This window comes from Suillus bovinus, assembly GCF_016758785.1.
Source record: "Suillus bovinus strain UH-Sbo-P2 chromosome Unknown EDB93scaffold_13, whole genome shotgun sequence".
NCBI lineage: Eukaryota > Fungi > Basidiomycota > Agaricomycetes > Boletales > Suillaceae > Suillus > Suillus bovinus.
In genome coordinates, this window is record NW_024542069.1 from 509,235 (window position 1) to 534,633 (window position 25,399).

General features: G+C 46.1%; 9 protein-coding genes across 9 annotated transcripts; 5 read left to right on the forward strand and 4 right to left on the reverse strand.

Moving 5' to 3' along the window:
- Positions 1-290: 290 nt before the first annotated feature.
- On the forward strand, positions 291-1,242 carry EDB93DRAFT_1102259 (uncharacterized protein; the record flags this gene model as incomplete). Its single annotated transcript, XM_041447186.1, has 6 exons — positions 291-354; positions 420-669; positions 748-757; positions 797-901; positions 949-1,207; positions 1,232-1,242. 6 exons carry the CDS (start codon positions 291-293, stop codon positions 1,240-1,242), a joined length of 699 nt encoding a protein of 232 aa, XP_041310028.1.
- Positions 1,243-2,498: 1,256 nt separating this feature from the next.
- Positions 2,499-3,795, forward strand: EDB93DRAFT_1102260 (uncharacterized protein; the record flags this gene model as incomplete). The annotated part of the gene is made up of 5 exons (XM_041447187.1): positions 2,499-2,910; positions 3,037-3,134; positions 3,183-3,429; positions 3,511-3,647; positions 3,694-3,795. 5 exons carry the CDS (start codon positions 2,499-2,501, stop codon positions 3,793-3,795), a joined length of 996 nt encoding a protein of 331 aa, XP_041310029.1.
- A 2,594-nt stretch (positions 3,796-6,389) lies between these two features.
- On the reverse strand, positions 6,390-7,869 carry EDB93DRAFT_1102261 (uncharacterized protein; the record flags this gene model as incomplete). Its single annotated transcript, XM_041447188.1, has 5 exons — positions 6,390-6,712; positions 6,983-7,346; positions 7,449-7,523; positions 7,576-7,695; positions 7,741-7,869. The coding sequence occupies 5 exons, from the start codon at positions 7,867-7,869 to the stop codon at positions 6,390-6,392; spliced, it is 1,011 nt and encodes a 336-aa protein (XP_041310030.1).
- Positions 7,870-7,938: 69 nt separating this feature from the next.
- On the forward strand, positions 7,939-8,496 carry EDB93DRAFT_1248294 (uncharacterized protein; the record flags this gene model as incomplete). The annotated part of the gene is made up of 2 exons (XM_041452695.1): positions 7,939-8,203; positions 8,252-8,496. 2 exons carry the CDS (start codon positions 7,939-7,941, stop codon positions 8,494-8,496), a joined length of 510 nt encoding a protein of 169 aa, XP_041310031.1.
- Positions 8,497-8,834: 338 nt separating this feature from the next.
- Positions 8,835-10,641, reverse strand: EDB93DRAFT_1102262 (uncharacterized protein; the record flags this gene model as incomplete). The annotated part of the gene is made up of 9 exons (XM_041447189.1): positions 8,835-8,889; positions 8,920-9,089; positions 9,198-9,220; positions 9,245-9,493; positions 9,544-9,687; positions 9,772-9,875; positions 9,931-9,967; positions 10,186-10,348; positions 10,414-10,641. 9 exons carry the CDS (start codon positions 10,639-10,641, stop codon positions 8,835-8,837), a joined length of 1,173 nt encoding a protein of 390 aa, XP_041310032.1.
- Positions 10,642-11,299: 658 nt separating this feature from the next.
- On the forward strand, positions 11,300-12,605 carry EDB93DRAFT_1248296 (uncharacterized protein; the record flags this gene model as incomplete). The annotated part of the gene is made up of 5 exons (XM_041452696.1): positions 11,300-11,439; positions 11,499-11,634; positions 11,805-12,085; positions 12,137-12,357; positions 12,406-12,605. The coding sequence occupies 5 exons, from the start codon at positions 11,300-11,302 to the stop codon at positions 12,603-12,605; spliced, it is 978 nt and encodes a 325-aa protein (XP_041310033.1).
- A 674-nt stretch (positions 12,606-13,279) lies between these two features.
- EDB93DRAFT_1081447 (uncharacterized protein) lies at positions 13,280-13,477 on the forward strand (the record flags this gene model as incomplete). The annotated part of the gene is made up of 1 exon (XM_041445621.1): positions 13,280-13,477. A coding segment is annotated over one exon (198 nt), but the record flags the coding sequence as incomplete, so codon positions are not given.
- Positions 13,478-15,797: 2,320 nt separating this feature from the next.
- On the reverse strand, positions 15,798-16,133 carry EDB93DRAFT_1081414 (uncharacterized protein; the record flags this gene model as incomplete). Its single annotated transcript, XM_041445616.1, has 1 exon — positions 15,798-16,133. One exon carries the CDS (start codon positions 16,131-16,133, stop codon positions 15,798-15,800), a length of 336 nt encoding a protein of 111 aa, XP_041310035.1.
- Positions 16,134-18,967: 2,834 nt separating this feature from the next.
- On the reverse strand, positions 18,968-20,700 carry EDB93DRAFT_1268160 (uncharacterized protein; the record flags this gene model as incomplete). Its single annotated transcript, XM_041454277.1, has 3 exons — positions 20,175-20,700; positions 19,579-20,123; positions 18,968-19,429 (listed from the first exon to the last, which is right to left on the reverse strand). The coding sequence occupies exons 1-3, from the start codon at positions 20,617-20,619 to the stop codon at positions 18,968-18,970; spliced, it is 1,452 nt and encodes a 483-aa protein (XP_041310036.1). The 5' UTR covers positions 20,620-20,700.
- Between the last annotated feature and the right edge of the window lie 4,699 nt (positions 20,701-25,399).

The window sequence follows — 25,399 nt, forward strand, 5'->3', positions numbered from 1 at the left end:
GTGGCTGTCTATCTAGTATCGGGCCACTGGTAGATCTTCATTTTCCAACGTCCACAGATCCACACTTCCACCGTAATCATGAGTAAGTGCCACAATATTGCAGAGCCATATAAATTCTGACCCTGCACTTTGCCAGGTTTTCTTTCCACTATCTCTACCTCGATCCCTACCTCGATACGATACACTTAGTGCTACATACTTAGGATAGAAAATACAAGTTGTATTGAAGTATGTAAAGCTTGGACTTCATCACAGAAACGATATTGATGTACAATACAGACCGACTTACTATGGCTAAGCGCACTGCATCCAACAATGATCAATGCGCCCCAAAGTGGTCTAGAATGACCAAAGGTGAGTATTCAATACCGTGAATGATTCACGACTTCGTCACTCATGAGCCTGTCCCTACAACACAGGAACTTATCTGGTGACACCATCACCCAAGGCGGATGAAGGCGCCTGGCGCATTCTAGAAAATTTCCTTCTCACTGATGCCACATATCCTCAGACAGAAGAGGTGTTCAAATCCTACTTGGGTGATCAGTACTCAGCGGAGGACTGGAAGGACACCCTAGCCGCGTTGTTCTCTGGTGATGGCAATGACACGATTGCGCTAGCAAATCTTCGCACCCTGAAGGCCATTTACATACCCCAGGCCTCCACTATGTCCTCAAATATGATGAACGCAACCAAACACACACCTGTAGCTACATCCGCACTGAAGAAGAAACATTGATTGTGTAGACCATTTAATGTAAGTGCGATTATGATTTATGATGATGGTTATTTTAAGCAACAAGTGTATCCCTATATCAATGATACAGCAGAAGTTGACAACAACAATGACGATCTCCTCGAGGAGGAGGAGGGGGAGGAGGGGGAACATAGGCTATCTAATGTACGTGAAATGTTTATCACTGGTGACTCTATACTTAACAACCGTAGCGCTTCATTGATGACCAAGCAAGGGAATCCGACGATGAGGACGATGAGGTGGAGGATAGAAATGGCCCCTCCATGAAAATGTCTGATGTTGTGTCCTTGCCAGGCTCATCTGCCAAGAATAGGTTGACCACTGCGATTGATGATATTGTGGGCAGGTACCAAAAGAAACCGAGCGATTTTTCAAGGGGACGCCTTCCTTACAAAGTCGCCTGGTTCCCCACCACAATTGAGAACAGGATGTATCTTCTTCTAGTTCATAGTACACCTATTTTTGATTCTCTAGCATGTCACTAATTGTGTTCCAGGAACTGCTACTCAGTATATCGCCAAACATCTTCAAAGTAAAGGATTTACTGCTACTGTGTTGGCCTGGGTACTGTTACAAGAACATCTAGACGCTTGGGCCCCTACCATTTTTCTCCTCATCCTCCTCGTATCAGCCCTCGCATCGTACCCTTACCCTGACCTTACCCTTGTCATCCTTGTCATCCTCGCATTCCCTTTCGCTCTCTACCTGTCACTTCAGCAGAGCCAGTACATCTGGCCGGATCCTTTTGCTGACGAAGCATACCCATGCTCCGTTCCACCACCTGACTGATCCTGCGGACAGTCCCATTGCCCTTACCGTCTGGACGGTAACCTATGATATGATGCACGACGCATCCCCTTTGCCTTTTCCCTTTCTTGATCTCTGACTCAGTGCGCAGTCGCACATGCAACTTATAGATAGCTCCGCAGCTGCACGATCGTGCCCCTGCGTGTTTCACTTCTTATTTCGACCTTTGACTCACTTTCTTATCTAGCACGTTCCGCCTCGCCCGTGTCTCAACGCGAACGTGCTTCCCTTTTATAGTCATACCCTTTACCAATTGCCTCTCTTGGTAGTACGAGTTATCACTCACTAATATGTCCCCCATCCTCTATATAAACTCGCTACCATGTACTATATTTCCTAACTTGAATCTACTTGGTTCTTGACCTCCTACTCTCACCAGAGTGATCCTTTCTACCTCGCCAGCAGTCTATATTCTATCTTCTTATCTGCTCCTCGCGGATAAGCCTATAGTCTCGATCTTTACTCATCGACTTTGTCGACGAGCAAAGCCCCTGTTAGCTAGTCGGACTTCTGTCCTTCTAATTAACGACGATCTTACAATTAACCTTCGGGTGTCGTAAGCCTAGGCCGATATAGCTTATTGTCTCGCACCCGCATGACATAAGCTACCCGATTTGGACATAGGCGTCAAATCTTACTTGCCGAAGCCTTGCCAAGTAAGACCCCTAACCTTGGGCTAGCCCAAGGACGTCCTTGACCATTGACGACACACGCTCTGTTTGAGCGTCGCCAACAGATACCATCCAAGTCGTAACAGGTACCAGGCCAACTCTATGTGATCTCAGATAGCCCCAAGATGATTTCAGCCTTGCTTCTGCCCTCACATAGCCTTTTGGTGAGAGAATACCTGCGCATCTCAGAGGAGGAATGTGAAGCAGTAGAACATGCACATATCAAGCTTCCCAACCCATCATGGGTTAGGATCAAACATGGCATGTACAAGGACACCATAGCCTATGTTTTTGATTCCGAGCAATCCGACCTTTTTGTTAAGGTTCTGGTGCCTCCACGAGACTTCCCTTATCCCATGCCTAAGGGATCTGTTGCACTACTCGACCCTTCTCGCCTTCCCAAAGATAACACAGTGACCGACATCCTTCACAACAAGGAAGTTGTAGGATCCTTATACAAAGGAGAAAAGAACTACAAGGGACTTCTACAGAAGAACTGCCATCGGTATCTCCTAGAATTTGTGGCCTCTCCTCACGTCGACGATATTCGATGGCATGTGCAGTCCGGGTGGGACACATCCTTTGTGCAAAAAACAATTGTGACATTTTCAATGCAGTTCCTGCATGTAGGTGATGTGGTCACGATTGTTAAAGGAAAAGTACGCTCAGAGATCGGTATGGTCCTGTCGATAGACCATGCACTTGATTCTGCATGCTTAGAGCTCCCCTTTGATGGGGATCAAGTTGAAACAGAAGTTTAACTGCATGATCTGGAGCGTGTCTTCTGTATTGGGGACACAGTACGAGTTGTAGCGGGTGCATACTTGGGCTTGGAAGGACATCTCATTCAAATATCAGAGGATATATTCCACATTCGTCAAGATATCTCTAAGGAAGAGGTACATTTCTAGCATACTTCGCATCACTGTCTAACATTTGATACATAGGTGCAAGTGTCAAGACACTACTTAGATCGTCGTCCTATAAATCACACATTTCAACCACGACTATCAATGCTGCAACATTACGAGCCTCCTCACGACGATGAATCCATCCAAGTCGGAGACCATATAGAAGTACTTGCGGGAGAACATATGGGGAAATGCGGAATTGTATCATGGTTTCCTGTAGGAGCAATGCAGCTGTGGTTCCACGATTTGTCCCCAATCTTCAATGAGGACGAAATCGAGCACAGTTTGGGACCTCCAATTATGCAAGTTGCCCCTGCATTCGTCTGACGGACACACCTCTCGCAAACGATCACATATACAAAAGAAAGGGGTTATGATGTAAGGCCTGGAGATGTCGTCAGTGTCACTCACGGACCGGACTATCAGACCAAGGGCGTCATGCAGAGCGTCAACTTCCCCAAGGCATGTTTGACACTACTATCTGAGAGTGATCAGTCGCTCGTAAGTACCTTTCAACATGACTCAGATCATATCTGACCCGTTGCAGATCGACATTCCGATCAGATTTGTGGCCAAAATACACAACGCGCCTTTGGATTCATTTCGAAAGATCATCAATGACGAAGTGTTTCTGATTGGAGGCGACTGAAAGGGCTTCCGAGCTATGTTATACAGCATTGGGATGGAGACTTGTGTCAGTTGCAGTGCATGGGCAGGCGCGTATCACGGTCAAGTGCCAGGACGTTGCCACAAGGTGAGCAGCACTTACATCTTTTTGGTGATTACATTATTCATGACTGTCACTAAGATATGGAATGAGGTTAAACAGTGTGATACTTGGAATGTCAGATTTGATGTTGTTAAGTGATTTGCGAAGAAGGTCGTACTTAACGTCGCCACCGCGAAGATGCACCACTCCCCCTCCAGACCAAGTTCCCTCCGCCTCGTCTACTTCTACCTGCACAGATTCAAGCGTGCCGTGGATGTCCTGGAGCATCAACCCTGAGGATATCAATGCTGCGGAGAATCCTTCATTAATTGTCGGTCCCAGTTCATTGACATTTGACCCCTGGACTGTGAATAAACAGGACATTCAGGATAACCTCGACGCCGGAGCTGAAAAAGTTCAAAACAATGGAGCCCCTTCAGTGACAAATTCCGTATTATATGGGTCACCCGACCTACATAATATCCCATATAAGACGGGCCAGCGGACTATGGGCCGATGTGATGTATATCCCCGATGTTGACAGATGGGCCGAGGGGAATATTATTTCCGATGGAGACGGGTGGGCCCATCTATGCCAATGTTATATATATGCTTGATGATGTCGGATGGGCCAGGGATGAATATTTTTACCAATGGAGATGGGTGGGCCCATCCGGGGAATACGTACAGTAGGATGGACATGTATATTATAGACAGCTAGGCTGAAGGGAGATGAGAGGCAATTGTTATTATATAGATGGGTGGGCCAATGTAAAGGTACATTGTATAGATGGGTGGGCCGATGTATAGGAATCATTTTGTAGACGGGTGGGACCGATGTAAAGGTACATTGTATAGCCAGGTGGGCCGACGTACAGGAATAATTTTGTAGATGGGTGGGCCAAGAAAGCGGTGGAATATTTATTATATAGATGGGTGGGCCGAGGTCATTGTGAATTGTACAGACGGGTAGGCCGAGCGAGCAGTAAAACATTTATCATATCGACGGGTGGGCTGAGAGTGCAGGAAATTATTTATGATATAGACTGGTGGGCCGATGAGTTAATATATTACATAGACAGGTGGGCCGATGGAGGGGAATGTAATATAGATGGGTGGGCCAAGGTAGGGAGATATTGTGTAGACATATAGGCCAAGGTATTGGTTTACTATATAGATATATAAAGCACTTGTCTGACATGCACGGATCGCCAAGTCCCAATGCCCAAAAATTGAATCCCATGGTACAACATCCATTTTTCAACGAGAAATCACTGTCTCGAATTCCGGATGCCCGATGACCAGAAGCTCCAGACTGGACACTAGATACTCGCAGGAATGTGTGAAATATTGATGTCCTGAGACATATCACTGAGTGCCGAGAGCCAAACTGCAAAACCAAAAGTGTTACCACTGACTGATTGAATCACCTAGTGCCGAGTGCCAAAGCCTGAAACATGAGCCACTGAAACCCGAGGCTGGAAGTGATACACAATATGGAATTTCTTACAAAATTAACTGTGTGCCAATCCTAAAACCCTGGAATTCATCATTGACTTATTGATTCACCGAGTGCCGAGACCCAAGACCCAAGACCCAAGTGCCGAGTGCCGAGTGCTGATGCCCAAAACCTGAGGCTCAAAACACAACACTGGACACAATACACCATATGGTATTTCTTACAAATTTCACAGAGGTCCCATCGCAAAACCACAAAACTTATCAATGACTTATGGATTCACTGGGTGCTGAGACCTGAGACCCGAGACCCGAATGCCGAGTGCCGAGGCTCGAAGTCCGAAACACGAAATGAGTGGAAACCCAGATTTCGCAAAATTGTTAACATGGAAATATTAGATTGTCTTCAACAGTTTGCCGGAAGTCATTTTCTGATCCCCGAGCCCAAAACCTGAAACCCGGAAAACCCGTAATGAGTTCTACGGGTTTTCCAGGTTTCAGGTTTTGGGCTCAGGGATCAGAAAATGACTTCCGGCAAACTGTTGAAGACAATCTAATATTTCCATGTTAACAATTTTGCGAAATCTGGGTTTCCACTCATTTCGTGTTTCGGACTTCGAGCCTCGGCACTCGGCATTCGGGTCTCGGGTCTCAGGTCTCAGCACCCAGTGAATCCATAAGTCATTGATAAGTTTTGTGGTTTTGCGATGGGACCTCTGTGAAATTTGTAAGAAATACCATATGGTGTATTGTGTCCAGTGTTGTGTTTTGAGCCTCAGGTTTTGGGCATCAGCACTCGGCACTCGGCGCTTGGCACTTGGCACTTGGCACTTGGCACTTGGCACTTGGCACTTGGCACTTGGTACTCAGTGATTCAACCATTGAGTTTCAGATTTCGGTGTTCTGGGAGTTACACTTTCATGTCAACAATTTTGCAACATTTAGTCTTCCACTCATTTCGAGTTGCAGGTTTCAGGCCTCGGGTCTCAGGTCTCAGCACTTAATGAATCAATAAGTCACTGATAACAAAGGTAACATTGATTGAAAACATTGCATATACATCTATGACTATTTAATTATGTAGTCATGTCAACATCCTCACCAGAAGGTTCACCCTTCACTTGAACATCCATCTCTTCAACTGAATCATACTCTGGGAAAAGATTGCCCGGATCATCCGGTTTCACAATTTCACCGGGTGTCTGTGAAACCTCAGGATGAATTTGGTTGAGCTCAAATATGAGTCCGTCGATGGCAGACTCATCCTGGAGGTTGGGGGGGTTGGGCTCCATCCCTTCCATAGACAGGTCAATGAGAGGAGGAAGTGCGGATGTGGGGGTTGACATGGCCGGAGGGACAGGTTGATGAAGCAAAAATGATGTTGCATCACCTTGGGTGTCTGGAAGTGGAAATGTTGGGTGCCGGAGGATGATTTCACATCGAAGGCCTTCATGAAGGCATTGCAGGGTGTCAATCTTAGCATCCTGCTCAACAACACACTCCTCGAGAGCAGCAATTCAAGCTGCACCCTCCTGAATCGCCATTGCCATGGCATGCAAATCTGGCATTGGCACATTGAGTGCTGAACGAGGAACTCCAGAAGTCAAAGATGGGACTGCTACAGGTGGAACATTATGTCAGATGGACATAGAAAATTTGGGTGACTTACGAGCTGGTGCAGGTGTAGGTTCCTTGGCAGCAGTGACAGTCTTGCTGCGACTGTGTGTTTGTGCCTTTGGTGTTTGGGCATGAGATGGACCAGGAGTGACAGAAGAGACCCGAGATTGACTCTGCATCCAGCCGGTGAATTGTGAGGTGGCCGGAGCTTTGGAGGGAGCTTTGGAAGCGGTCCTGGATCTGGTCCTCCTGGTGGTCCGGGTGACAGATTGACCTCGAACACATTTCGGTGGGGTTCCCATACTCATGGAGATGCACTTGATTTTCTTGGTGGTGCAGTAGACGCAGGACATGCATGGGGCGCCGGTCCTCTTGTCAAACCGAGTTGCACAGGGCCATTCCATCTTGTGGCAAGCCTGGCAAGGGTTGTTCTGTGTGATCTGTCAGTTCATAGACACACCAAGTCTCAACAGTGTACTTATGGGTCCTGGAATGAGTATATCACCTGCGTCAATGACTGGGGGTGCCTCTACCGGAGGTTTGGGAGTTGCCTGAGGGGGCTCAATGACCTCCGGATGTTTGCCGGCAATTGCCTGGCATATTATAAGGACTCACCCAAGTGCTGGATGTAAAAGTGCGACTTACTGTAGCAGGCCCAAAGGGTTTCTTCTTTGGGCTCCGGGGTGACTGAGGTGATCCGGACATCCTTGCAACATCTGGGGAGAGCTGGGGGAGGACGACCTTTGGAACTCCATGCAAAATCGGCTACAAAATGAGTAAGACAATGAAACAATGAACCAGGGGACATACCTGAGTGACCGAGTCCTCCTCATCTTCCGACTCAACAAACACCTTGAATTTGGCAAGGCCGGTGGTCTTTGCCCGCTTCCGAGTCTTCATAGCGGACTTCGGGGGTTGGGAGGGAAGTGCTGGAATCATTGGAGACTCTCTCTCTTCCGACTCCCTTCCACTTCCGGTTCCGGGTCAGGTTTCCCCATTCACCCAGACATGTACTTAGGGCCTGAAGATGATCTGATCAACTATGAGGTGAAGCAGGAGCGTGCTGATTCGGATAGTGAGGTCTCAGGTGCGCTGGTAGTATCAAGGGCATGTAGGTTTCTCCCTACCATCCAGGATTCCTTACTTAATTCATCTCCCAAGCGATTGCAAAATCTCCCTGAATGTGATTTGCCACACACAGATGTCACGTATGAAGAATTGCTTGCCATGGTCTGGGATCTCCGGCCATTTGAGTCTTACAATCACACAGGCAGTGAGTATCTGATATAATCATTTATCTTTCTGCTAATTTGTCTCTTAGTTCAATCCATTCAAGATTGGGTCCGGGATTACAAACAGCGACACGGACATATTCCCAACCCATCCATCCAACAACTACTCAAGGCTGAGAGACCATTCCGAACTGCCTGGGCAGAAACATCTGACAAACTCAGAAGAGCTGATGAAGACCTCCGGAGGCTGCAAAGAGCTGAATGTTTGACTTCCGAAATGCTCAAGGTATTAGATTCCGCCATTCTTAGGTTTGAAGATCAAATTCAAATGTAAATTACACAATTTCTGTTAGTAGACAAATTACCTGTGAACTTCCACATTTTTATGAACCCACTCACGTCATGTAAACTACTTAATTATGGATGTATGGAACTCCCATTTCCGATTTATTTACTATCCGAGGACTACCGAGGCCTGAGTATTGATTACCGGGTCCATGTTTTGAGTCCGGCGCACCAATAACCTACTTCCCATTGCATGACATGGATATGTACATAAGGGGAGACAGTGTGGGATAAGTCCATCACTTCCTTCCCCTCGCTCTTGTCACCCGAGGAGTACTGTCTAATGGCTTTGGCCTCGACTTACTCCGGGTGGTCCTCGCCGATGGCTCAATCACCACTTTCTTTCCCCGCATCCTTTTCAGAGCCGGCGATGTTTTTCTCCCTTCCATTGCAACATCATCGTCAACCTCACCAGTGTTGCCATTGGTTCACCCTGCCAGGAGGTCTCCCATTCGCAATGTCAGCAGTGCACCATGTTTCACCAGCTTGATGGGGCGAGGCTTTGGAATTGACAGTGGGATTGACATCTCTGCATGTGATGATGAAGGACCTTCTCCGGTTCTGGTTCTCTTTTTTGGTGATCTACCATCAGCTGAGCCATTATCATCATCATCATCATCATCATCCGTATGATGAGTGTCATTCCCAAAATCACTGTCGGGTTCGGGGGGTGGGGCTTCGGATGATTACCCTTTGCGTGTTTTTGGCTTTACCTGTCCGATGGGAAGGCAACTCACCTGATACGACTGATGCTACCATGTCGCCATCTTTGTTCTTCCACACTTTGAACGTGAATGTTGATCCTTTGCCTTTCTCCTGCCGAGCATACCAGAAATTGAGGAGGGCAGTCATGTCCCAATTTTGCAACTTGGAAGGCTCCTTCAAGTTGACATCTGCCGGAAGATATCTTTGTGACACAAAGTCATCCTGGCATTGAAGGATGGCGCTCCATGGCACTACTGCCTTGTCGATCCCCGAACAAATCCCTATGTCGATGCATTCAACAAAGTCCCAGATGTAGCAAGGATTGACTCACGATAGTGCAATGTGAGAAAAGCCCTGACTATGGCCTTCTTCTCCTCGAGTTTTATTTCGGTGATGTCCAGAAGCAACAGCATCCCATCCTCGTCAGTGTCGAGCTTGAAGGCTGGTTTTGGATTCTCTTGCGACCTCCCTTCATCTGTTGGCCATCTTCCCGTGCTCCGGCACCTATCACAGAGACCATCAACACACCCCTCCAGGTATCAACAGTTTAAACACTCACTGAACTGTTCCTGTGTGTACTCCTGCCACACCAGCTCGATGTCCTCCCAGTCCTTTGTCTTCATGAAGCTGTCCTGATCTCCTAATGCCTTGTTATCATCGTGCCTGCATGAAATATATTGGGTTGAAAGATCTGCGATGACAGGTAAAATTCACTCACATCCAGAACAGCACCTCGCCCTGTTCATTCTTCCAAGCTGACAACACAAACACTCTCATCCCACATTGCCTCCACATCTCCTTCGAAAAGTGCACCATATATGCTGGTCCCTTCTTACAGGTGACCTGTGCTTGTATCTCAGGAGGGGACAGTTGTTGGACCATTCTTCAGTGGTTTATTTTGCCTTCTCCAACTCGTCATCAGACAATTCAGCCATGACTCTCTTCACAGCCACCTGATAATGCTTGAACATACCAGGATCTCCTGGCTTTGCCCCGGACTCATCCTCAATCCTCTTCAGCACCTCTTCCCAATTTTCCTGGTAGATCACCATCCTAGGCGTCCATTTCCTCCCATACTTTATCATGTCCTTCCTTTCCTTCTTTTTCTTGTTGTTGAACAACCAAGTCTTGTACATCTGAGCATTGAAGGAAGTGTAAGACATTAAAAATTTTGTTTCGCATTGCAACAAGGATGTATCACCTGCTTCCTCTTTTTCCATTGTCCTTGGTCCACCTTTGGCGCAAATAACCTGGCAGCCCTGGCAATTGCAGTGAAAACTGCCCGCTTCTCACTCCTTTTTGCAGAAGTCCACTCAGGAAGGTAGTTCTTCAGCTCGGAAATTTTGGTTTCTGTGAGCTTCTGTGTCTGGGGTTGACATGCCCTATGTCTTCCAGGAGACAAGCGAGTGGAATGACCTGATCTTGCCATGGTGAATCTGATTGGTGAATGTGCTGAGGGTAAGCAAGGCATAATTAATATTGGTTCAAAGTTCAACTTTGACCAAAGCCTAACAGTTGGTTAATCAACCCATATCGGACATGATGCCATTAATGGAAATAAATTTGTAATGAACAACCAATATTGCACAAACATAGCATTGTAATAACAATTCGTGCAACCTTCCTGAGCTAATGCTGTTCTTGCAATATTCAAAAATAAGATGAAGATAGGTCTATGCACCCCGCTGCAAAAATCCCACAGGGTAGAAGCAAGGGGCAGAAAAGGTAGGAAAACTTGGGTCAAGGTCCCGCTTGCAAGTGCAAGACAACATGCCTACAGGTCCATGCCTAACTCTCCCCCGGAATCACCAACACTTCAGCCTGTTCCGGCACCACCTACTTGGGAAGACTGTTCTGATAATACTTATGAGCAAGACCAAGGCTCATTCGAGCCTTTGTAGCTTCCAATAACAATGGCAAGTGAATGTAAACTGTTGGAGTGTCGTTCAAACATTGCTAAGTATAACAAATGCAGAGCCAGAATGACTACCTGAGGCAATGGCTCCCAAGGCAGGAATTATATCTGCATCACCTCCTGGATCGAGAAGCTCCTCCAGAAGATAGGAGATGCATCGTCTGCGACCAGGATGGGGTCTACAAATGTCAAGATTGTCTTTGGGAGCCACTCTATTGCATGGGATGTTGCAGGAGTCAACATTGTCACAATCCTTTCCACTGGATCAGTCAATGGAATGGTCAGTTCTTCGAGCAAAGTTGTCTGGCTCATGTCGGACTCATCATACACCTCGGTCATGATGGCAAAGGATGTCCTGCACTTGCAAATAGGTGGGATTTGTTCGAAGGAGACGAACCCGAGGACCAGCTTGAGCCTGAAGATCTACCATCCGTGTCGGGACCAGAGTTCCAGCCTAAGGAAAACACCATGGTCATCATCAACAAGTCCGGAGTTCATCGCCTCGAGGTTCGATCCTGCGATTGTCTAAACACCATGAGTCTGGACATTCAAATGTTTTGACATGGATTTTTCCCTGCATCATTCAACAAACCAAAGACTGTGTTCACCTTCAGAGTGCTCGACAATTTTCTATTGGACAACCTAGAATGAGGCACCTCTGCGATAAACTATTACAGCAAGCTCCAGTGAATGACCTCCAGCATGTTTTCTCACCTTGTTCCGGTAATTATATATCTCCTTCATCTAAAGGACATTATATTGACAAGGCACTTGGCAAGGACCAATACAGAGAGCTCATGAGAGTCACTCGACAGTGGAGGCAGTTGAAGACCATGAAATGGCATGGCTTCAGCCATCGTTCCAATGCTCCTAATGCTGGAGATCTTGCATTGTTTTGCCCAACATGTCCTCAGCCTGGGATCAACATATGCTTGTCAGGGAATGAAACACTTGATGAGTGAGTCTAGTTTCATACTTAAGTGACCTAAGTGATGATAAGAACTCCAAGCTGGAAATATACCCGGTCATTTGTGATGGACGGTAATTTCAGCTGTAAATACAAGCAGGCAAAAAATTGCATCACTGAAAGTGAAAAGGCTTTTGACAGACTCGATGAAGCAGCACCTGCCAATTTGAAGACAGAATGGTTGGCCAATGAGAGGATCGCTCAATCCAGCAGAATAAATGATCCTGCAGTGATGGATGTTTATGAGATAAATATCAAAAAGGGTAAGCTGACCATGTCTCTATAGAAGTCCGAATTAATTTCGCACTCAGCACCGAGCAAAAAGGAGATTGAACTTAGACTGCTAGAGCAGGGTAATGCCCGTAATGCAGCACCATCTTGGAGATCTGTGGCGACATGGATATCTATGGGGTTGGCAATCGAGGAGGCTCAAATTGTATTGCTCATTGAGGTCCAAAGAATCAGAAAACAAACTATGGAGACACAGAGATTAGACCTTGCCCAGCAATGAGATCGTCTCCAAGGCCAGATCGATGGATTTACGCATTCTGCTGTCATGCATTTCGGAGAGGGATCCGATGGAGATGACGATCATGACGACTTGAACGTAGACATCCTAGATGATCTCGATGATGACCTGGAAGATTTTACCGAGACATCTGATACATGGACGAACTTGCCCGAGCTCATTGTGATCCCATTGCCATCAAACCTTGGAGTAGATCGATGCAGACACTTGATGGCAGAGGATCTCATTCCGCTGGAGATGTCCCTTCGCGAAGGGCAGGCAAATGATGCACTTCACAACCTCCGCATTCACTTGTGCAACAAGGCAGTCCTATTCTGAACAATGGTCAGGCAAGCCAAATCTCAAGCCTGGTCACAGGTGACATCAGTGCAGCAGGCTGTCTCCCTGCATGCGAGTATATATACCAAGACCAGGACACAAATGATGAAACTTGACACGGGGCATGGCCAACTTCAGAAGTACAAACCCCTGCTTTGCGAGCAGCTCAAAGTCAGCACTGCCGTGGGTGATCTGAATGCCCATGGTCAATGAAATGAATCCCTCGCGTGGTTCTGGTCTATCGAGGTCGACATGCATGGTCCAGATCAATCATGGAATGAGGAATGTGAGTTCCCTAATGCTCAACATGTCTGATGTTGAGCTGACCGGACGAATATGAAGTTTACCGAGTTCACTGGCTCTGGGCAAAGGCACTATGGGATCGATGGAAGGAAGAGCTGATGTTGGTCCAATTCAAGATGGATTGGACATGTAACTTTTTCTTGTGGAAAGCAACCCAATGGGGCAACCGGATGCAGGAATCATTCACGAAACGACTTCTGGGTCATGCATGCTACTCTGGAAGGCAATCTTGAATGTATTCATTGCTGGTGCAGGATGCCCAGGCAGTGTTTCAACACATGCAGACCGTGTTGATAGATTCACAAGATGAATGAATGGTTTATTGCCGATGGGATATAACAACCATTTTGATATACAAATTTAGTCCCAGGAATTGGCTGGGTCAGCCCATGTCGGAGTTTGAAAAATTTATCCATCCATCAGTGGATGATATCTTCACATCTGAACCAACTCTCATTGTCATTGCCAGTGTGATACTCCTGCATCAGCCATGCCTGAATTATATCCTTCTCCTGCATCCACTTCTGACAATCAGAATTCCCTCAATGAGTACCGGCGCCTCACACTCACTCCTGCAGACATTTCAGCTACTATGTCGATGTCTGCATCGCGCATCTGGGCATCCATCTCCCAATATCAGGCAGAGGCTGCAAACAACAATCTTCCCCCTTTGGCTCAGATCAGGCACTTCAAAGCCGGGCTGCAATGGGAGATCACTATAAGACCCTGACGACACTGGCGGTTAATGCTGACATCTTCCAGACTTTTGTCACGCCCATCCTCCAGTACTCAGCTGCCAGGAACATCATTTCGGTTGTTCCCAGCCCTATTGCTCATATTCTTCATTTGATTCCCAGTCACCTGGAACACAGTTCCGGATCACATCTTTTCATATCACATCTGTGTGTTCCATGATGTCGCAGATCCCGAAGATCCATCCCAGATTGTATCCGGCTATGATACCCCATGGTGTATGGGAGAAACTGCAATCCAGAACAAACCATGGCAATGGGATTGGGTGATGACTTGCTGTATCTTTCACTACCAGCATTGGCTAGTAAGATTCTTATTCCATTTCCTTGATTCATGACTGATCTGCTCTAGGATGGCGTTGAGAATGATGGTCTGACAATTCTGGAGCAGGTAGATCATACCTCAGTTCCATCACTGATGGGACCGAGGTGGATTAGAGAACACCTCCTGACATTACTTGAGGAGCAACATGAGGACATCCATGACAAGATGGCAGAGATACAAATCTACACTGCCATTCTGGACAGATTGAAGAGAGGCAGAGGAGAGTAGCTCTAGTCACTCAGTTGGAAATGTTGAAGTGCAAGTTGCATATGTGTTTTATGAGTACTGAAAATCACATGTAAACATTGCAATATCTAATATGATGTTATATGGTGAGTCCCAAAATAAACAGTGCAGATGTTCATCACCATGTCCTGACCACCGAGGTCCGGATATTGAGTCCTGATTACCGAGACCCCATTACCGAACTCCGAATATCGAGTTTTGAGTTCTGAACATTGAGTACCGAGCGTCGAGTACCGAATGCTGACTGCCGAATATCAAACTCCAAGTTCCAGATCTCCATTACCGATTCCCGACTCCCAGAATTTAACTACCAAGGTCTGAAGATCAAGGCCCGAGTGCCAAGACCCGATTGCTGAACTCCAAATATCGAGTGTTGAGTTCCGAATATCGATTTACGAGTTCCAGATATCGAGTCCCGATTACTGAGTTCCAAAATGTCGGGTACCGAGCGTCGAGTACCAAATGTTGACTGCCGAATATCGAACTCCGAGTTCCGGATTCTCCATTACTGATTCCCAACTCCTGGAACATAACTACCGAGGTCCGAGTATCAACACCCGAGTGCCAAGACCCGATTACCGAGCTCCAAATATCGAGTTCCAAGGTCCAAGCATTGAGTACCGAGTTCCAAGGTCCGAGCGTCGAGTAACGAATGTTGACTGCCGAATATCGAACTCCGAGTTCCGGATCTCCATTACTGATTCCCGACTCCTGGCATTTAACTACCAAGGTCCAAATATCAAGACCCGAGTGCCGAGACCCGGTTACCAAGCTCCTGGCCTTGATGACTGTCAATAGGATCTGAGTCTAAATACAATGATAGCCATCGCCCCAGTACCATTTTTAACTTTGTACAGCAGCATTCATACTTACATTTCTTTGCTTCTCTGTGCCCATTTGACTTGTAGGTTCCTTTTGCAACAGACCGTTCTTCGTAGCATTGCCTAGGGTAAGGTTGATGATATTGTCTGCACTACTCCAACCGAGGGCTGGCCTTTTGTAACTGCGCACCACAACTGAAACCCCACTCCCTCGCGCTGAATGTGTTGGTGCTCAAGTGTCGTCAAGAGACACGGAAGGCTCTGGACAGTTATTGTATGCATCCGCTATGGATTTCGGACCTTGAGTGTCATCAAGAGAGACGGTTTGTACTTGGTATTCAAAAGCAGGTACTGACACAGGTAATTACACTTTCTACTTGTTTCATCTTCCACATGGTGGTAGGGTTCGTCAATCCACCCTAGCCCATCCGCATGAGGGAACCACGGCATAAATATGAACAGAGTCCCTCGTATACCATGCCCACCCAACCCTATCCCCCTCCACCTCATGAACCCCATGTCTGACAATCCTTCCGGAAAATCCAATCATACACCCGGGATCATACCCAAACTCCAGCTGAAGGCTTGGCATGCTCATCCAAGCATTAGAATAATTCCCCACGGTGGTGAGAATATTGAAGCATTCAGGAATTGATAAATGGTCTCGATGATGTGGGGTTTGACGATTGGAAATGATGGACAGCATGTTAAACACGGATGCCCAGTACTGGAGGATCTCGGACATTCTTGGCAGTTCCTTGCTTTCTGCCTTTTCTCTGAGGCTTGAAAATGTTCATAACCCTGCCCAGTACTGCTCCAGATGCATGATCCTGAGCGCCGCTGATGCAATGGCTGCCGGCCTCGCAATGGCGTTCAGGATTCCCTTGGACAATGGTCCCTTTAATGATGCAGATACCTCTGGGTCCGCTAGATTCTATGGGATTGGTGTGCTCAACTACCGAAATCATCATCCTATCAAATCCTACCTCATGCCCCTGTTGAAACCATGCCGGAGATAAATTGATGCACCCAGCAGGTAAGCCAACATCTTCCAAGCGGTGTTTGAACCACTCCAGATTGGTTTGCCAATTCCCATCGACCTTCACACTTCTTTCCAGACTTGGAGACAGCAAGTCAGTGGCTGCCCAAATCTCCTTCTGTGGTTGCCCTTTGGTATTTAATATATATTGAGTAACAATGTATATCACACACTTGTGTTTCAGCTGTCAGGGTGTCTGGGAGGTACCATGCAATGATGGCGCTGGACACATCTAGAATGGTGGCGGGTATGTCCACAAACCTTGTCCCCTTATGGCTGGGAGGACATCTCTTAAGCAACTTCTCCTCTTTCTCTCAACTCCCAGGGCTCGGATCTCGGCACGCTTCAGTCAAATTTTGGTAGTTGGAACTTGGCATTTGGCGTTCGGTAGGTGGTGAACATGAGGTTCTGATAAGAGAACCTTCCATGATGTTGGCTGTCGAAGATATATTACCATCCATTGCTCAATGAAATACCCGATCATTGGAAGTGTGCTGGATATCAGATATTCGTTTATTGACACCCGGGTCTCGGAACTCGGTACACTTCACTCAAATTTCAGTAGTCGGAACCTTGCTTCTCTTACAGCAATGCAACAGTAATGAACCTGCAGCTGCAGGAACTCATTATGCTTCACCCGAATTAGCTACTTGGCAATTGGTACTTCATTGTTTTACAATTATCATTCACCTGTGCCCACCTGTCTATATTATATACCATCCTCAGCCTACCTGTCTAATATAATATATCCCTGGGCCCACCTGTGTATGTGATAACAAGTACCCTCGGCCAGCCCACCCGTCTATCTGATACCCACCTACCTTGACACTCGGCCCACCCATCTAAGATAATATATATCTGGGCCCACCTGTGTATGTGACACAATGTACCCTCAGCCAGCCCACCCGTCTAATATAGTATATATCTGGGCCCACTTGTGTATGTGATGACAAGTACCCTTGGCATACCCATCTATCTGATACCCACCTACCTTGGTACACCTATCTACATAATATCCAACTACCTCAGCCCATCCATCTATAGAATATTCATGTCCATCGGCCCACTCATCTACTCTACATATTCCACACATGGGCCCACCCGCCTCCATCGGAAATAATATCCCTCCCAGCCCATCCATCAACATCGAGGATATACATCACATTGGCCCATCATCCGCTGGCCCGTCTTATACAGGATATTATGTAGGTCGGGTGACCCGTATAATATGGAAATATGTCACTGTAATGGCACAAGTCTTCTAGCTCATATGATCAAAGGCTTCAACATGCGGAGTGATGAACACCCTACCCTTCCAAAGTACTTTGGCTCCCAAATGAGTCAACAAAACAAGGTACATGCAGTGTAATGTGAGAGCGTAATGACAACACTGACAAGACCTACTCGACAGCTGTAAATTTCCCTCTGACTGTAGAATTCCCCGCCTTCCATGCTTATCTGACTCCCAAGGAAAATCACTTCATCATAGTGCATACACCTTCCACCAGAAATTATGCTTTTGGCACCATGCCCCCACCTAGTGACCATCACTCTTATCTGCCAAAGCCCATCTTCTCTCCCCCAAATTTGTCCTACATTATCCCGCCATTACTATTCAACACCGATGTCTCCAGCCTCCGAACCTGTATCACCACAAGGTATGGAGGATTGTAGTATGTACTACTCATATAGACTCTCATCATCACCAGGTATTCCAAAATACGAACTCACACCGGTATCACTGCAATCAACCACTATCATCTTCGCACTCATGAACTGCAAAGATGACTTCGACATGCTTCATTTAAAGTGGGGAGGGGCAGCCACATCAAAAAAAGTGTGACATTATGTAAGCAAATATCGTCCGAATACATGGTCAACAAAATCACAGGAGGGTAAAGGTATATATGACGGTGATATACAAAGCACAATAGGTGCGCGGAAGTACCAAGATTATGTTTTGGAACATTGTAAGCATTATATGAGTATTGAAAGTCCAGAATGACCTTACTACAAGCCTTCTTTGTCATCAGAGTCCCCATTGCACACTGTGCATCCTCCTGTTGCCCATCCATCACATTCTTGTCCTGGATCTTGGGTCTGACCCCACCACAGACATACTGGCCCACAGCAGCTGTCAAAATAGCCTTCTTTTGCGGTCCGTTCTTCCCTTTCAGATGCTTGGCTGCAGGCACTTCCATGTCAAACTGATGATGCCACCGAATCTGCAAGTCGACGTTGACGACACGCATCTTTGCAATTTCATCTGGTGTCACACATGGTACAACAGCTGTGAGTTTGGCTGATGATGCTTCATGATGTTTCTTCCTCTTCGCATCAATCTCGCGGTTCCAGTGTACCACCCAGTTATCATATTTCACCTGTGCAAGTCAGTGTTTCTTCTCTGCTCCGGCAGTATCATTAATATGAGCTTTTTTGTGCAAGTATTTGCATGCATTTGGACCAAGCACCATCTTCATGTACATACTCGTCTGATTCTTTTTGTATTTCAGACGAGCATTGAAGTGGGCCAGGGACATTCAAGGTGCACGTCGCATCGAAACTCGAAGAGTCCCTAATGCACCCTCATTCGTGTCGTTCATCGTGTTCATGCGAGCTAGCTTTCGAGTCTCTGGTGATGTGTGCACGATTACACCATTGGCAGCAAACTCTCGACAAAAATGAATAAGAGTCTCAAGTGCTCCCTCCAGAAAAGCAACAAAAAGCGAACGAAGGTGAGGGTATTTTGTAGTGTTTTGGGCAATACACTGAATGATATAAAATGCTTCAGGCCGTTCAAATGGTTGTCCATCAAATGCCACAGTTTCATATGTGGCATCTGTACCAAAGATGAGCTCAACGTTGTCAATGAGCTTTTTAATGTGGGCAATGAGCTGTTCATGGAGGGGGCCAAGATCAAGAATATTTTCCAAGAAATTACGGACAGCACGGAAGTACGGGTGACTGATGCACTGTCCCCACATGCTGAAACAGGCCATCTCCTGCTTTGTTTTGTCGCATCAGAAGGCAGAATAGACATTTTGTTCGATGTTCGTGTGAGTGCGGGCATCCTTCCTGTTCATGATGATTTGGAGGTAGACAATATATAAGTCCTCATGGACAATCCACTCGCCGGCACCATCACAATTACTGTGGTAGCGAGTGTTGCTTGTATCTGGCCAAGGTGAGAAGTAACTAAGTTGTGCTTTAAGGAAAAATCGAAGAGAATCTTGCTGACCCTTCTTGTCGTCTTTGTGATGTCAATTCCCCCCGCAGCGACAATTGCCCCATCTGTCATCTGCCATAAGAGGGCAACAACATCATCAGGGGGTAAAGTGGCCAGTGCTTGTTCACCCCAAACTTCTCTCTCACACGCTTCCTTCCATTCTCTGAAAAGGCAGACAAGTTTCTTCTGATCCTCGGCATGATCTGTCAACATCCCCTTGACCTTGGTGACCAGCTCCCTTGGGTCTGCAACCTCTGCCACATTCCCAACCATACACTCATTGTATACAGTACACATCTTGTGTATCATGTCCTTCCACCCTTGCAGCTGGGTCTCGCTCATGTGATTAACCTCGTGCTGAATTCCAGCGAAGCATGTGATACCGGCACCATGACGAGAAGTGTACATGATATGATGGGACTGGTAGTTAATATTCTTGTGAGACATTCCATCACCACTTAAAGTGACACCTTCATAAAATTTTAGCCGAACACGTCGATGGCCAGGTTAAATTTACACACCATCAACTTGCATAATTTCATCCACCACTTGAACCTCGGCTGCAACCTCTGCCTCCTGGACTACATGACGAATACTGCGTATGCTGATGCTGCCATCAACAGTCTTTCTGAGACAGCTTGCAACAGTGCAAATGATGTCTTGAACACTTGATACAGGTACGTCGTGTTTTGCCACCAGCTCGCAAATCATGTCACGGACCTCGTCCATAATCACGTTCTTTTCCTTCAGTGAGAAGGTATCCCTCTGCTTTGATTGTATGGCAGTGTGTGCAAGGGCTTTGTCTATGGCATGTGCTTTTTGCAGAGGGGCTTGAGATGCCCGCATAGCAAGAGCACAATTGTGCCTGGTGAGCACCTCATTGCGTGCTTGCAAGTGTCTCATCTCATGCTGTGTAGTGGTGAGAGCATTTTGAGTTGTCTGCACTTGCAAGGATGCTTCGGTCATAGATGCTCGTGCTTCATCCAAATGTGACTGGAGTTTGTTGGTGCGAGATTTTGTACGTTCGTGACATCATTTCTTGTTCCTTCTCTTGTTCGAGCTGTGTATTTGATATTGCAGATGCAGAGGAAGAAGTTGTTGCCAGAGGAGCAATATTCTCCTTGTTTTGTGCATGTTTGTAAGTTGTGTGGGACTTCATCAGTGCAGTGACTTGCATCTGAGCTGCGGAGCACTTCTTGGATGGTTTCCAACGATTGTACTTGGAGCATTTTGACATTACTGGCCTACAAGGTGTCTTGGAGTTTGCAATGTGATGTGTCGTGTCACGTCAACATCACTTACTAATCACATTCTCCGTGCATTCAAAGACTTTCCACCAGCATCATACCACATCACACGGTAAAGGAGGTTATCATTGGGATGACAATTAAACGACTTGCTGGTTGTATTCTAGGTAGAGTTTAATGAAAATTCCCATGTCCAAATGCTTCTATCAAGAGTGTGAGCTATCAGAAGTGCATCCTTTTAAAATCAGTTACCAAGAATACAATCAACCAGTCAATCCACGCCTATGTCTTGTCATAACCCTTGTCTGAAAATCCTGTTTTCAAGCTGCAACGTGTGATATATTTCTTGACCATTTGTTATGGCACACACCTGCAACAGGTAATCACAGTCAGAGCTTGAATTTGACTGAGCGTTGCCCCTCCCCATTTAAAGACAGACATGTTTCATTTTTTTTTCCTGGAAATAATATTTTATGTCTTGTTATCTTGTGTGTTGTCCTCCTTCAAGTTAGAGAGTCATCCAGTTTAACTTATATGCCTTATCGCTTAAACCATTGATTAATCATCTTCCAAGTCTGTCTTATATGGCTTGCAAAAGTAGAATGATAGGACTGGATAAGCACTGATGTTTTCCTAGTAGCAAAACAAGGGCTTCTGAAGATCCGAGATAATCTGACACACTGACAGGAGCAGAAAAGACATCACTGAGCAGTGCTGCTGGTCTTGACCTCTGCAGTTCACTTATGCATACTTGAGGTAATGCATGTACTTCTCAATATTTGGAAGCCAAAGAACTTCAGAATGGTAACAGGGTACCACAGATCAGTGACTTTTCGAAAATAAATTACCAATGAGGGTTGTCGGGGAAAATCAATTTAGGAACTCCTGGAATGACTGTTGAGTAATATTCAATATTATTATAGATATACTAGACCAACTTACCATTGGATTATCCGGTGAAGTTGCAGAGTTATTACATCTTGAACACTCCTCACCGCAGAAGCGCTCTATGATGTTAGGACTGGTTCTCTTATACGGCTCAGGCCTTCCTTTCGCATTCTTGATATAACGAGCCAGATTACGAAGTATAGGAGAAGGGGTTAAAGGAGCAATTATATCTTCATCTGACGAAATGTCAGATAAAGATGGTGACCTTGAACATTTGCAGTATTTTTCCAGTGAGGGATGATGACTCGAAGTTCTAGGGAGTATAGAGCCACTATCTGAGCCTTGCTCAAGTGTCTTCTGAGTACGACCAGTGGTGTATCCTTTTCTACTTCAATGGTAAGGATCAAACCCTCTGGTACCAGGACTGCCAGTGGGAGGAGATGTAAGACAAGTGTGCATGTGTGAAGTTTAACTGTGTAGTTGACAGATCCAATAATACAAAAACAGAGGGCTGAGTTTCAAAGCAAAGTTCTAGCCAAAGGTCAGCTACTTATAAATACTAATGATTACTCCAAGTCCATGAACTATTCAACATTTCAAAAAAGGAATCCTGCTGCTCCTAGTGATTGTCGGGTCAGACTGGTTTGGATCTAATATTACAAATTTATACACAGTCAACTTTGCTCAAGTTACTGCTAGAGTGGGACTGCATGCCTATATCACTGACAACTGTAAGCTTGGAATATGGGTTGTGACTCTGGAGTCACAACACTATCAAAGAAGCTTCTGAATTGGACCATCAAGCTGCGCCAGTACTAACAGAAGCCTTGGTCTTCACCAGTGCACCTTTCAGGCCTATTGAGTTTGAAATTTGAACAGTTCGAGTCACTTAGAAGAATCTAAGTGCTTCCACAGAAGTCAAATCCTATGGTAAGGCTTCCCTGAAATTCATTGCCTAAAAATCTGAGGCTCAAAAAGGGAACCTTCTAACCAAAGGTAGCAGAACTGGTTTCAGACATGTTTGAAATGTTACACCTGATTATGTAATCATTGGCTGGCAAATTGTTGTTCAACATTTGGCCTGCCTGTGAGTTTAGTTCATATGAATCATGAAATAAGGAATGTGTCTTCCCTGAAGACAGTCTGACTTGAAGTTAGTTTTTATCATTCTCACTGGCTCCTCGCCAGCATTACCTTAACTTAGAAGGCCTTGCTCAGGTTCAAGGCCGGCATCAAGGCCGGCATGTGGCTCTCAGACATTCTCCAGGTCCTGAGGCTGTTCCTGTTTCTTTCAATGGTATGCTGTGGAGCTCGGGGTTGGTCTTGGGAGAGAGTGACAGATAGTCGAAGACTTAATAGACACCACAGGAGTTGTCACTTTTTCAAGAAGTCCAGTATTCTTGCATCTCAGAAGAGATTGCAGCGAGCGAGAGATGCAACTTCAGCAAATTTAGCTTTTAGCCAGTCCATGTCTGACTTAGTCACAGTGAGCTCAATGCAAGTGAGTAGTGTTTCTCTTTGAAACTGAGTAATGACTACCACTCGAATGTGAATACTAATTGTGGCATACCTTCAGCCAAAGATCTTACCAGTGACGGCTGGACATGTAGTGAGGGCCTGTCCAAGACCAATTGCTTCTTGCAAACCCCCAGCAATGCTGCCTTGGTCTAGTACTGCAACTCGTTTGTCATTCGACACCCTCTTCAGCTCAGACTCAGAAAAAGGACAACATGATGTTGATGTTTTGATGGACCTGGAAGACCCCATTTTTGAAGATAGATCTCATCATGACATCTCACATATTACAGTGACATATTTCTGTATTATATGGGTCACCCGACCTACATAATATCCTGTATAAGACGGGCCAGCAGGATGATGGGCCAATGTGATGTATATCCTCGATGTTGATGGATGGGCTGGGAGGGATATTATTTCCGATGGAGGCGGGTGGGCCCATGTGTGGAATATGTAGAGTAGATGAGTGGGCCGATGGACATGAATATTCTATAGATGGATGGGCTGAGGTAGTTGGATATTATGTAGATAGGTGTACCAAGGTAGGTGGGTATCAGATAGATGGGTATGCCAAGGGTACTTGTCATCACATACACAAGTGGGCCCAGATATATACTATATTAGACGGGTGGGCTGGCTGAGGGTACATTGTGTCACATACACAGGTGGGCCCAGATATATATTATCTTAGATGGGTGGGCCGAGTGTCAAGGTAGGTGGGTATCAGATAGACGGGTGGGCCTGGCCGAGGGTACTTGTTATCACATACACAGGTGGGCCCAGGGATATATTATATTAGACAGGTAGGCTGAGGGATGGTATATAATATAGACAGGTGGGCACAGGTGAATGATAATTGTAAAACAATGAAGTACCAATTGCCAAGTAGCTAATTCGGGTGAAGCATAATGAGTTCCTGCAGCTGCAGGTTCATTACTGTTGCATTGCTGTAAGAGAAGCAAGGTTCTGACTACTGAAATTTGAGTGAAGTGTACCGAGTTCCGAGACCCGGGTGTCAATAAACGAATATCTGATATCCAGCACACTTCCAATGATCGGGTATTTCATTGAGCAATGGATGGTAATATATCTTCGACAGCCAACATCATGGAAGGTTCTCTTATCAGAACCTCATGTTCACCACCTACCGAACGCCAAATGCCAAGTTCCAACTACCAAAATTTGACTGAAGCGTGCCGAGATCCGAGCCCTGGGAGTTGAGAGAAAGAGGAGAAGTTGCTTAAGAGATGTCCTCCCAGCCATAAGGGGACAAGGTTTGTGGACATACCCGCCACCATTCTAGATGTGTCCAGCGCCATCATTGCATGGTACCTCCCAGACACCCTGACAGCTGAAACACAAGTGTGTGATATACATTGTTACTCAATATATATTAAATACCAAAGGGCAACCACAGAAGGAGATTTGGGCAGCCACTGACTTGCTGTCTCCAAGTCTGGAAAGAAGTGTGAAGGTCGATGGGAATTGGCAAACCAATCTGGAGTGGTTCAAACACCGCTTGGAAGATGTTGGCTTACCTGCTGGGTGCATCAATTTATCTCCGGCATGGTTTCAACAGGGGCATGAGGTAGGATTTGATAGGATGATGATTTCGGTAGTTGAGCACACCAATCCCATAGAATCTAGCGGACCCAGAGGTATCTGCATCATTAAAGGGACCATTGTCCAAGGGAATCCTGAACGCCATTGCGAGGCCGGCAGCCATTGCATCAGCGGCGCTCAGGATCATGCATCTGGAGCAGTACTGGGCAGGGTTATGAACATTTTCAAGCCTCAGAGAAAAGGCAGAAAGCAAGGAACTGCCAAGAATGTCCGAGATCCTCCAGTACTGGGCATCCGTGTTTAACATGCTGTCCATCATTTCCAATCGTCAAACCCCACATCATCGAGACCATTTATCAATTCCTGAATGCTTCAATATTCTCACCACCGTGGGGAATTATTCTAATGCTTGGATGAGCATGCCAAGCCTTCAGCTGGAGTTTGGGTATGATCCCGGGTGTATGATTGGATTTTCCGGAAGGATTGTCAGACATGGGGTTCATGAGGTGGAGGGGGATAGGGTTGGGTGG